The sequence below is a fragment of the Carcharhinus amblyrhynchos genome, chromosome 1, assembly GCF_965287045.1.
Source record: "Carcharhinus amblyrhynchos chromosome 1, sCarAmb.v2.hapA, whole genome shotgun sequence".
Lineage (NCBI taxonomy): Eukaryota > Metazoa > Chordata > Chondrichthyes > Carcharhiniformes > Carcharhinidae > Carcharhinus > Carcharhinus amblyrhynchos.
In genome coordinates, this window is record NC_137324.1 from 50,435,816 (window position 1) to 50,449,226 (window position 13,411).

At 41.0% G+C, this 13,411-nt stretch overlaps 1 protein-coding gene across 1 annotated transcript in view; it reads left to right on the forward strand.

Annotated features, from left to right (window-relative positions):
- Positions 1-13,411, forward strand: part of fech (ferrochelatase) — a 66,686-nt gene that overhangs the window by 41,121 nt on the left and 12,154 nt on the right. The window contains exons 5-8 of the mRNA XM_080182339.1: positions 2,389-2,523; positions 7,750-7,856; positions 9,444-9,542; positions 10,925-11,032. Coding sequence (XP_080038465.1) covers positions 2,389-2,523; positions 7,750-7,856; positions 9,444-9,542; positions 10,925-11,032 — 449 coding nt within the window. The remainder of the gene's footprint in view (positions 1-2,388; positions 2,524-7,749; positions 7,857-9,443; positions 9,543-10,924; positions 11,033-13,411) is intronic.

The window sequence follows — 13,411 nt, forward strand, 5'->3', positions numbered from 1 at the left end:
ACACCATCAAGAACAAAGCAGCCCACTTGATTGCTACTCTTTCCACAAACATTCGCTTCCTCCATCATCGATAAACTGGCAACCGTGTGTACCAGCCCCAAGATGCATGAAAGGAACTCACCAAACTTCCTTAGGCAGCGCCTTCCAAAACCATAATCTCTATCATCTTGAAGGACAAGAACAGCAGTTACCTGAGAGCACCATCACCTGGAGGTTCTCCTCCAAGACATCACCATCCTGACTTGGAAATATGTTGCCATTCTTTCTTTCACTGTCTCTTTCTAACAGTTCTCTCTAACAGCTCAGTGTTCTCTCTAATACCTCTCTAACAGCACAGTGGTTTACCTAAATCTCAGGGACTGCAGCGGTTTAACAAGGCAGTTTCTTCCATGGCATCTCAAGGCCAACTAAGGATGGGTAATAAATGCTGGCCTAGCCAGCAATGCCCACGTCCCATAAAAATTGTTAAAAATTGAGGATCACTACTATGAGGGAGTGTAGGTCCACATTGGTGAAATGTTTTTCACTCCAGTCATATTGTGAATAGTGAAGCCAAAAGCTTTAGACTTAGTTAAGAGAGGATGTTCAAATGTCTTGGGTATTTATGTTTTGACATTTCTTGCTGTTGTATATTTTTCTGCTCTTTATCTGATTCACTATATGTGTGTTTCCATTGCTTTCCTTCTGTCCATCCCATTTAATGGTATAAATTTTGAGGATTTAATCCACCCAGTCTGATTAAATGGTGGAGAAGGTCAAAGGGCTGAATTGCCTACTCCTAATTCCTATGTTCATAGCATGATCTATCACATAAACCAAATGAGAATTTGTGGCCTGAAGTTTTTATCCTCCCATCATGTTAATTGTCTGTTGTTATTGTAGCTCAGGCTACTTGTAATTTGCAATAAATATTTGCAGCATTTATAAATCTGTTGGCAGAGCAGTACACTTTTTTCATGGATTATTTGCTGTCATCCAAGCTATATGAGGACTATTACCTTTATGCATATTGTAAATACAAGTTCCTCTTATTCTACGTGTGGTTTTTTAATTCATGTCTGCAAATGTATAATGATAAAATCATATATAAAATCAGCAGGAGATAGTAATAGAAATGATTGTAATTTTACAGAAAAGCATGAAATGACACAGTTTTGCAACCTAAGTGTTATATGCATAGGAGTTGAGATTTGTTAAGTGCTGTTATTCTTATTCCTGTCCAAGAGGGAAAAAAAAGATCTTCCAAGGATTCAGTATTGGATTAAATCTCACTAGCAATGCATAACGCAGTATAAAAGGTGTAATTGCTTTCTACAATGTTATCAAAACACCAATCAAATATTTACATCAATGATGTTGCATTTATGAAGAGTGAGTGGGTAATTCTTTTCAATCTAAATATTAATGGCATACTAATGAAAGCAGTAGCAGACCAAATACCTTTAGGATAAATCAAATTGATGGCTTAGATTTAACTAGGGTTTATCTGCAGCAGAGACTTTGGAGGGCAGGGGTATTCAAATAAAAGGAGGAGAGAAATAATGATGTAAAGCTTTGCAAGTAGATGTTATTATGTGATTTGGAAATAGTTCTTTAGATCTCATGATACAAGGTTCGTTAGGCCCATTAGCTTTCCATATGTCCATTGCATTCTACATTTTGTAATTTGACAGTTCATTTTCTGGGAATGTTAGATAACCTAAAACTGTTTGACTTAAAATTCTGAGAATCAACTAAAGAAGCACACCCTTATACCACTGTCTCTCTATCTTGCTTAAGTCACACGTGGTTAGGTGGAGGGGGGCAGTAACTGATAATACTTTGTGTTGCTGAACTGATATATGGTTAGTCTTTACTGCTTTTCTCCAAAAATATAACAATTGATTCTGTTTAAGCTGTGCGGATTTAGTGTAATCAGTTTTTCAAAATTATATAAGCAACTTTGGCAAGAGATGAGCAACGTCTTGGAGCTGTGAAAAGATGAGAAATTTCTGTGAATAAACATTGCAGCAATCTTTATATAACAGCTCTTAAAAAGACATCGCAAAGTAATTTGCAGGGGAAAATAGGTCAAAAGGGTAGGTTTTTGAGATTCTTTAAAAAAAGAGGATTGGTAGAAAGGCAGAAGGGATTAGAGAACGAGATCCAAAGAGTAGAATTAAGGCTCTGTTGCTAATGGGGCTGATGTGAGGGGTTGCACAAGCAGTCACAGTCGTCGACAAAGACCTCTGGGAGATGTATTTCCCTGGGAGGTTGCACAGATAAGGAGGTGCCAATTCTTTTTGATGGTTGGAACATGTTAGATGCATGCTGTGGGAATCTTGTTCCGTTTCCCATTCCATTAGATGAAATAACCTTTGCATTGTTTGTGTGCATCTTATTTTTCAGCACCACACAAATTTTACATTGGTTTCCGATATGTTCATCCGCTAACAGAAGAAGCAGTTGAAGAGATGGAAAGAGATGGGATTGAGCGAGCGGTAGCTTTTACTCAGTATCCTCAGTATAGCTGTTCTACCACAGGTATAGCAATGCTGATGTACAAATTGAAAATGCTATTCACTAAAAATCAACATGTTAAAATGTAGAGATTCTGTTCTAAGTGTTAGGACAACCTCAGGATTTATTTCTCGTTAAAAAAATTCTTTGTACTAGTTTCCACCTTTGCTCACTTCCTCTGATTCCCAAGGGCAGGACACAAATAGGCTTACATTAACACTGTAGTGAGGTCAGGGGATTTTTACAATAACTTCATTGCAGTGTTAACGTAAGCCCATTTGTGACACTAATAAATAAAATGTCTGCATGAGTTTCCTCCAGGTGCTCCCATTTCCTCCCACAGTCCAAAGGTGTGCGGGTTAGGTTGATTGGCCATGCTAAATTGACCCTACTGTCAGAGGATTAGCAGCGTTAATATGTCTGGTTGCGGGAATAGGGCCTGGGTGGGATTGTAGTTGATGCAGACTCGATGGGCCAAATGGCCTCCTCCTTCAGTGTATGAATTCTCTAAACTTTAAATGTTTGAACCACGGATGTGATATCAGCTGACTATCCAGTGGCTGATGTGCTCATAGATAAACTTATCCTTCCTTGTTGGTCATAATGCACTTGTACCATCAGCCCAGTTTTGTAAATTGCACCATTTAGCATTGCTGGGCTTTTTTTGACCTTACATGGCTCTGTTCAAAATGCCCTCTTTAAAATTAGCTTCCTAACTAAAATTCACTTTGGTTTCCAGCAAAAGATACTATGATTGGACACAAGTTGAGTTTGAGAGCCTGATGATGCATTCCAAATCCATTTGAGCATTTAGTTCAATTTCAGACTCTCTTCAATTTTTCTTTATAAGTGTTTGCCTTGTAAAGTACCATTGTTGTATTATCAATCTGCATGTTATACTTAAGTGTCATAGAGTCATATACCACAAAGGAAGTCCACTGAGTCTGCAATGACAAAACTACATTAAGTCTACACTAATCCCGTATTTCAGCAGTTGGCCTGTAGGATGGAATCCCTACAGTGCAGAAGGAGGCCGTTTGGCCCATCAAGTTTGCACTGAAAACAATCCCACCCAGGTTTTGACCCCTGACCCCACGTATTTACCCTGCTAATTCCCCTGACACTAATAGGCAGTTTAACATTGCCATTCAACCTAACCTACACATTTTAGGACTGCAGGAGGAAACCCGTGCAGCTGTGGGAGAACATAAAAAGTACACACTCAGTCACTAGCGGCTGGAATTGAACCCTGGTCCCTGGCACTGAGGGGCAGCAGTACTAACCACTGTGCCCCTATAGAATTGAACATTATGACATTGAAATGCTCATCTACTTACTTTTTAAAGGTCATGAGGCTTCCACCTCTACAACCCTCCCAGGTAGCATATTCCAACTCCCATCACCCACAGAGTGAAAGAATTTATCCTCTAATTCTCTCTAAACCTCTTGTCCCTCACCTTAATATTGTGCCCCCTCGTTATTGACCCTTCAACATTGGGGATCGGCTGCTTGCTATCCATCCTGTCCGTGTCCCTCATAATCTTCTTCCTCAATCCAATCCCCCGTCAGTCTTCTCTGCTCCAATGAAAACAACCTGAATCTATCCAGCCTTTCTTCATAGTTCAAATGCCCCATCCCAGGCAAAATACTGGTGTATCTCCTCTGTCCTCTCCTGTGCAATCACATCCTCCTTAGAATGAGGCAATCGGAACTGAGCGCAGCACTCCACCTGTGACCAAACTAAAGTTTTGTACAGCTTCAACATAACCTCCCTGCTGTCATAATCTAAGCCATGACTGATAAAGGCAAGTGTCCCATATGCCTTCCTAACTACCCTATTAACCTATCCTGCCACTTTTAGGGATCTGTGGACAAGCACCCCAAGATCCCTCTGTTCCTCTGAACTTCCTAGTGTCTTGCTATTCATTGAATATTCACTTGTTTTGTTACCCTTTCCAAAGTACATCACTTCGCGCTTTCACGGTTAAATACATAGAACATAGAACATAGAACATTACAGCGCAGAACAGGCCCTTCGGCCCACGATGTTGCGCCGACCAGTTACAAAAACAATGACCCACTAGCCTATACCAATCCCTTTTCGTCCATAAACCTATCCAGAGATCTCTTAAACGCCCCCAAACTAGACGCATCTACAACTGCAGCAGGCAGGGCATTCCAATCCCTCACCACCCGCTGGGTAAAGAACCTACCCCTGACATCCGTCCTGTAGCTACCCCCCCTTAATTTAAAGTCATGCCCCCTCGTGCTAGCTTTCTCCATCCGAGGAAAAAGGCTATCACTATCCACCCTATCTAAACCTCTAATCATCTTATATGTTTCAATAAGATCCCCTCTTAGCCGCCTTCTTCCCAACGAAAACAACCCTAGATCCCTCAGTCTCTCCTCATAGGACCTCCCCACCATACCAGGCAACATCCTAGTAAACCTCCTCTGCACCCTCTCCAACGCCTCCACATCCTTCTTGTAATGCGGGGACCAGAACTGCACACAGTACTCCAAGTGCGGCCGCACTAGAGTAGTGTACAGTTGCAACATTACACTGCGACTCCTAAATTCAATCCCCCTACCAATAAACGCCAAGACACCGTACGCCTTCTTGACAACCTTATCTACTTGATTCCCAACTTTCAGGGATCTATGTACACACACACCTAGATCCCTCTGTTCATCCACACTATTCAAAGTCCTCCCGTTAGCCCTATACTCGACACATCTGTTGCTCCTACCAAAGTGAATTACCTCACACTTCTCCGCATTAAATTCCATCCGCCACCTCTCGGCCCAGCTCTGCAACCTATCTAAGTCTCCCTGCAGACTATGACACCCTTCCTCACAATCTACCACACCTCCAACTTTGGTGTCATCAGCAAATTTACTAATCCACCCAACTATACCCTCATCCAGATCATTAATAAAAATTACAAACAACAGTGGCCCCAAAACAGATCCCTGAGGCACACCACTCGTAACTGCACTCCATGATGAATATTTACCATCCACCACCACCCTCTGTCTCCTATCTGATAGCCAATTCCTGATCCAACTTCCTAGATTACCCACAATCCCATACATCTATCACTGATCTGCCCATCTGATCAACCTGTCAAAATCTTCCTACAACCTCCTTCCTTATTATATCAAACAGATAATAAGGGACCTAAGACTAATTGATCCCCGTGGTACGCCACTGGACACCGGTCTTCTACCACCAACTTCTGTCTCCTACAAGATTCCGAAAGCTAGTGCTGCCAAATAAACCTGTTGGCCTTTAACCTGGTGTTGTGAGACTTCTTACTGTTCCTACCACAAAACCAGTTTTAGATCCAACTTGCCAAGTTACCCTTGATCCCATTTGCTTTTATCTTCTGTATCAGTCTCCCATGTGAGACCTTACCAAAGACTTTGCTGAAATCCATATAAGTTACATCAACTGCAATACCCTCATCTACACACCAGATCACCATCTCAAAAAATTCAGTCAAATTTGTTAGGCATGATCCCCCTCTGACGCAACCATGCTAACTATCCCTAATCAAACCTTGTCTCTCCAAGTAGAGATTAATTTTCTTCTTCAGAATTTTCTCTAATAGTTTCTCTACCACTGACATGAGACTTGCTGGTCCGTAGTTCCTTGGCTTAGCTGTGCAACCCTCCTTTAAATAACCAAACCATATTAGCTGCCTAATTCTCTGGCACTTCCTCTGGAGCCAGAGAGGAATTAAAAATTCAGGTCAGAGCCCCTCTAAATTCCTGCTTTGTTTTCCAAAGCAGCCTGGGATACAACTCCTGCAGACCTGGGGATTTGTCCACATTTAAGCCAAAGCCTCCAATACCATCTTACCCTCTATGTCAAACTGTTCAGGAACCTCACAGTCCCTCCCCCCAATGCACCTACATCCTCCTTCTCCCTACCATGAGACGACAGATGTGAAGTACCCATTTAACACCCCACCAGTGTCTTCTAGCTCCATGCACAGATTGCCCCCTTGGTCTCTAATCGGCCCTACTCTTTCCCTGGTTATCCTCTGGATTCTCCCTAATCCTACCTGTCAGTGCTTTCTCATGCCCATTCTCTGCAAACAACAGGATTTCGGGCCTTGCGATTTTTTTTTTTCTGGGAATTACCCAGGTTCTTGGAGAGCCTATTGTTCCCAGGCAGAGAAGCTGTTATGGAGAAAGCAACAATCAGAATTGACTTGCCAACCAATCAGCGTTCTTTTCTCCTGTTGTATAAATTGTTGTGGTTGTTTGAAATTTGGCATTGTTGCATTAGCCCTGATGAATGCAAGATGAAAAGCTTCAGCAACGTTTTTCTCTCTTCAGCAATTTCCTTCACCTTACATACTCTTAACTGCAGAGATCTTCCAGTGCAGTGGCGAATCATTGTCTTAATCTTCTTTGTAACTTTTTGAAGATTGAGAACTTTGTTTCCATCAATTATTCAAGGACGCAGTTAATTGTAATCTTACAAATTTAACCAAGGGCTGCCACTGTTTACCTTTGCAGACGCACATATCATTCACATGTTGACATTTTTGGTTTTGCTAACTCTTCCGAATTCAAATGGAAATTACATTGTTAAATCTGCTTCGGAAAGCTTGCTTTCCTCATTTAAGCTAAATATGTAATCCCTTAACAGTGAATAACTCAAATTTTTATAGAAAGGCAAAATGTGCCCATGCTTTGAACTTGCCGAAACTTTGGGAGATGTATCTATTTCACTGGATTCAAGAAAAATTTTGTAAGCAAATAGCTAACCACTCTCAATCTCTAATATCCATATTCTTTCCCCCTTCCTCGCCCCTTCACTCATTAATTATACTGTGGCCATTTTTCTTACTTGTACGCTATGAACATGTGTTTTAAATGGCCTTTCACCTTCCTGCATTCTCACTACACTGAAGACTCAAAGCACAGTCTTTTGGATTTGGAGGTAAGAGAACAGTGAAACTCTTTACTTTCTTCAGCTGCCATATTTCATAGTCTTTGGGCTTTTACAATATATATTGTGTGTCATCTAATCATAACTTCATTTTTTTTGTCATTGTCTATTTTTTATTTTTCACTGTTTGCGAGTTTTCGCAAAAAAATGCATATCATGCACCTTAATGCAACATGTAATTTACATTTTTTTGGAAGATGGGTGGTGAGACCTCAGAATTTATTGACCAACGTGAGAGATACATGAGAATAGTAATTTATTTGATTGTTGACTTTCTTTTATAGGAAGTAGTTTAAATGCAATTTATCGATACTATAATGGCAGGAGCGCAGCACCAAAGATGAAATGGAGTACCATTGACAGGTGGCCAACACATCCATTAGTAATTCAGGTAATGTTGTTTATGGATCAACTGGTTGCAAGGTCCTTTACTTTGGTAGAGAACTCTGTCTTGTATATTGTTCCCAGAAACAAGCAAATCTCAGAAACTAGTTATTGTAATACACATGTCTGGGAACTAAGATCTGGGTAACCTTTAAATTTTTTGTGAGTTTTTATTTTTCTATCATTTAAGTGACAGCCTTGCAAAGTGTCTTTTTTCTAGTGCTGCATCCTGGTTAACAGGAGGGAACACGAAACGTGAGATCATATTCCAGCTTGTCCGTTCCATAAGAACATAAGAAATAGGAGCAGGAGTAGGCCATCTAGCCCTTCGAGCCTGCCCCGCCATTCAATAAGATCATGGCTGTTCTGTCGCTGCTCAGTTCCACTTTCCCGCTTTCTCCCCATAACCCTTAATCCCCTCTCTTATCAAAAACCCATCAACCCGCGTCTTAAAAATATTTAGCGAGGCAGCCTCCACCACTTCAACGGGCAGAGAATTCCAGAGATTCACCACCCTTTGAGTGAAGAAGTTCCTCCTCAACTCTGTTCTAAACTGCCCCCCTTTTATCTTGAGGCTGTGCCCCCTAGTCCTACTGTCTTTTTTGAGCGGGAAGAGTCTCTCCACCTCTATCCTATCCATCCCATTCATCATCTTATACGTCTCAATGAGATCTCCCCTCATTCTTCTAAACTCTAACGAGTACAAGCCCAGTTTATACAGCCTCTCCTCATAGCTCAACCCCCTCAACTCTGGTATGAGCCTAGTAAACCTCCTCTGCACTCCCTCCAAGGCCAAAATATCTTTGCGCAGGTGCGGCGCCCAAAACTGCACACAGTACTCCAGCTGCGGCCTCACCAATGCCCTATACAGCTGCAGCAAGACCTCCCTACTTTTATATTCAATCCCCCTCGCTATGAAGGCCAGCATCCCATTCGCCTTCCTGACCACCTGCTGCACCTGCAAGCTGGGTTTTTGCGACTCATGCACAAGGACCCCGAGGTCCCTCTGCACCATCGCCTGCTGCAGTTTTTCGCCCCGTAAGTAATAGTCCTTCCTACCATTCTTCCTACCAAAGTGGACCACCTCACACTTGCCAACATTAAATTCCATTTGCCATTTCCTGGCCCATTCGCCCAGCCTATCTAGATCCTTCTGCAGACTCTCCACACCCTCCGCACAATTTGCCGTTCCCCCTATCTTGGTGTCATCAGCAAATTTCGACACCCTACACTCGGTCCCCTCCTCCAGATTATCTATATAAATGGTAAAAAGCTGAGGCCCCAGCACCGACCCCTGGGGCACTCCACTCGTCACCATCCGCCAATCCGAATAATTTTGTAGTTGTGCTTTTGAAATGGTGTACTTTGACCTGCATAATAAAGCTGCTAATGTTGTAGTCAGTCACTGACAAGCTGTCTAAATGATTACATCTAATCACTTTGTAGGATTACTTGCCTTTGAAAATAAAATACTTTGAATGATCTCAGAATCTAGGAGTATTTCATAATATATGATTTTTAATTAGAAGTGGATTAGTTGATGATTGCTTTTATATTCAAGCATTCTAGGTTAAAGATTTCATTTATTGTATAGTGTTTTGCAGATCATATACGGCAGGAACTTGATCGATTTCCACCTGAGAAAAGGAATGATGTAGTCATTTTGTTCTCTGCTCATTCACTGCCGATGTCTGTAAGTGCCTCAGAGCGATCTTGTATTTGAAAGTATAAAAATGACTAGAAGCGCAGTGGTCTTCCATTCTAGATGGAATTTGAGGAGCCTTCGAAACACAAACTGTGTCTTTACCCTCTCAGTTGTTCTCCTAACAAAACAAAATTCAGAAAAGTTATGATCAAGAATGTAATTTGTTATTTAACAAAACAAAGGAAAATGGATCTTGAGTTTTTGAACCTCTTGCTTCCAAGTATTTTATTCCACTTTGGAATTTGTGCCTGAGTTAATTATTTTGCCTCCAGATCCTTATTATTGTTAGATGATGTTTGAACACGGATTTAACCTAGTAATGTCGACCATCTCAGACTTTATTTTTCTTGGTGCCCATCTTATAATACTGATCAGAGCCTAGCAGAGAGCAAAGAATGGGTCAAGATCTGGGGACCAGATGTGACAATGCCCGCACAAGGGCAAGAAAATTTTGCATTTATGCGATGCTTTCTCACAATTAGGCCAGCCCATGTAAAAGTGCTAGGTTTCCATATAAAGACCTCACAAACATCAAAGGGATATTCAACTGTTCTGGTTATTTTGGATGAGGGATAAATATTAGTCAGGATACCAGGGATCAAGTTCCTCTGGATCCTTGCTATGTTGGAAGAGATTTGAACTTGGATTTAATCTTTTCAAAATGTCGACCTTCTCAGATAATTTTTTTCAAGGCTTTGGAGAAACATTTGGCCTTCTTAACAAAACCAAACATGTTTGCCAACTTTAAATCCTAATCCACTCATATTCTATCTGGAATTGAAGTAAAATTTTACGCCAAGGGAAATGATTGTGAATATTATTTCTGCTGTATCTCTGAGGATGGCCGCAAGTTTCAGCTTGGGCTGAGATCCAATATTGATTTTTGGATAATTGAATTGGCAGTAGAGAAAGTCCCTTAGTAGTTTGTCCTTTGGCAGTGTGAGATTTATGGGTTTTCACCATGGATATTTTTTGTGTAAAGTTTTTAGACGTTAAGTCTGCATTAGTTGTCTTGTATGCAATCTTCTTATAACGATTGTTTCTCTGTCATTTGTGGAAAATAAATATGCCTGTTATGAAGGGAAAAAAAGATGCTGTGAATAGAATCTGACTATATTTTGAAAGGTTGGAATACACAGTGAACAACTGGAAGAAAGTGAATGGAAGCTTTGTGAGGCTCATTAGAGCATGCTGACTGGAATAATTTCATTTTTTTAACCAAATATGGTGTTAATTAGGGATTTTTAAAATTTAATTCAATAGATTTGCATGTTGCTGACAAATGTAGCATTTATTGTGTATCCTGTATTTTAAAGACCTATAGAGTCCATTATTGCACTTTTTTAAATGTAGCCCTGTTTGTACTTAAGGTTGTGAATCGTGGTGATCCCTATCCTCAGGAAGTGGGAGCAACTGTCCAGCGAGTCATGGAAACGCTGAATTTCAGTAACCCATACAGACTGGTCTGGCAGTCTAAGGTAACTTCCACTAGTTTGTGCAATTATTTATCTTTTTACATGAAGTTACATAACTAACGTGCTCTGCATTCAAACAGATTGTGACTGAACTGTACCTCAATCCGAAATAAAAGCAAAATACTGCGAATGCTGGAATATGAAACAAAAACAGAAAATGTTGGAACACCTGAGCAGCTCTGATGGCATCTGTGGAGGGAGAATAGAGCCAACATTTTGAGTGTGGATATGTCTTCATTAGAGCTCTGATGAAGGGTCATCCAGACTCAAAATTTTGTCTTTAATCTCACTTCATGGATGCTGTCAGATCTGCTGAGATTTTCCATTTTTGTACCTCAATTCGGTTTAACTGTCTTTGTTTCATATCTCTTAATGTGCTGGTTTTGCATTGTGTCAGATATTTCTTTGAATACCTCCCGTTTGTGTGTTACCCAAAAATAATTCAGCCAGTTTACTATGGTCAATTTATTTCTAACTTCCACACAGCAAGTAATATTTGCACCACAGTAGTGCCAGGAAATAGCCATCTTCAACAAGAGACAATCTAACAGCATTCAATGGTATTACCATAATTTAATCTTCCACTATTAATATCCCCGGGGGGTACCATTGATGAGAAATTTAACTGGGCTAGCCATTATCAATACTGTGGCCATAAGAACAAGTCAAAGGCTACAAATCCTCCAGTGAGTAACTGACTCTCTGTCTCCCCAAAGCCTGTCCACAATCTAAAAGACGTAAGTCAGGAATGTGATGGAATACAGTCCACTTGCCTGGATGGGAGAAGCTCCAATAACACTCAAGAAGCTTAACACCGTCCGGGATAAAGCAGCCCGTTTGATTGACACTCCATCCCAAATATTTACTCCCTCCACTACTGAAGAACAACAGCAACTGTGTATACCATCTACAAGATACACTACAAGCACTCAGGAAAATCCCTTAGACAGTACCTTCTTAACCCATGACCACTATTGTCTGGAAGGACAAGAACAGCAGATTTTTTAAAAAAAATAGTAATTCAGGGGATGTGGGCTTTGTTGGTAAACCAATGTTCATGGCCATCCCTAATTTCCCTTGAGAAGGTGATGGCGGGCCGTCGTCTTGAATTGTTGCAGTTTGTGTGGTATTGGTACATCCAGAGTGGTATTAAAGGTGGAGTTTTAGGATTTTGACCAGGGACAGTCAAGAAGTAGCAGCATATTTCCAAGTCAGGATGGGGAAAAGCTTGGATGTGAGCTTCCAGGTGGTAGTGTTCCCATGTGTCTGCTGGAAGGTTAAAAATCTTTTGTTAAGAAAACCATGTAAAATGCCACTTGAGGCAATTAAAATAGTAGGGACATTGCATCAGTAGATGCAACTGAATGCCAATGATATCACTCTAAAGGATGGACTTATCAGAAACCCTAGATCTTACGAAGGATGGCACAGTGGTTAGCACTGCTGCATCTCATCCAAACTGGGTTCGATTCCCAGTTTGGGTCACTGTCTGTGTAGAGTCTGCATGTTCTTCCTGTGTCTTCCTCTGGGTGCACCAGTTTCCTCCCACTGTCCAAAATCTGCTGCCCAGCGAATGTGGTCTATTTAGAATTTCAGAACGCTTTCGACAAGGTGTACTGTGTAAAGTTGAAGCACATGGGATTGCAGGTAATGTGTTGAGGTGGATAGAAAGCTGGCTAGCAGATAGGAAGTAAAGAGTTGGCATAAATGGGTCTCTTTCTGATTGGCAGTCAATGACTAGTGGGGTTCTGCAGGGATCTGTGCTAGGACCCCAACAGTTCACATTATGTTTAAATGATTTGGAAGAAGGAACTGAATGTATTATGTCCAGATTTGCAACTGATACAAAATTGGGTGGGACATTGGGCTGTGAGGAGGATGCAGAGGTACTTCAGTGTGATTTGGACAAGCTGTGTGTGTGTCCGCGCAAGTGCATAGCAGATGCAGTATAATGTGGATAAATGTGAGGTTATCTATTTTGGTAGCAATAATAGGAAGACATTATTACTTGAATGGGTTAAATTAAGAAAAGTGGATACTCAATGAGACCTTGGAGTCCATGTGCATCACCCACTGAAAGTCAGCATGCAGGCAGTAAAAAAGGCAAGTGGTATGTCGATTTTCATAGCGAGAGGCTTTGCATATAGGAATACAGATTTTTTGCTGCAATTGTACAGTGTGTTGGTCACACCTGGAGTATTGTGTGTAGTTTTGGTGTCCTTATTTGAGCAAGGATATCCTTACTATAGAGGGAGCACAGTGAAGGTTTACCAGGCTGATTCCTAGGATGGCTGGCCTATGAAGAGTGATTAAATCCATTAGGACTGTACGTCAGTTACGATGATATTCACTGGAGTTTAGAAGAGTGAAAGGGGATCTCAT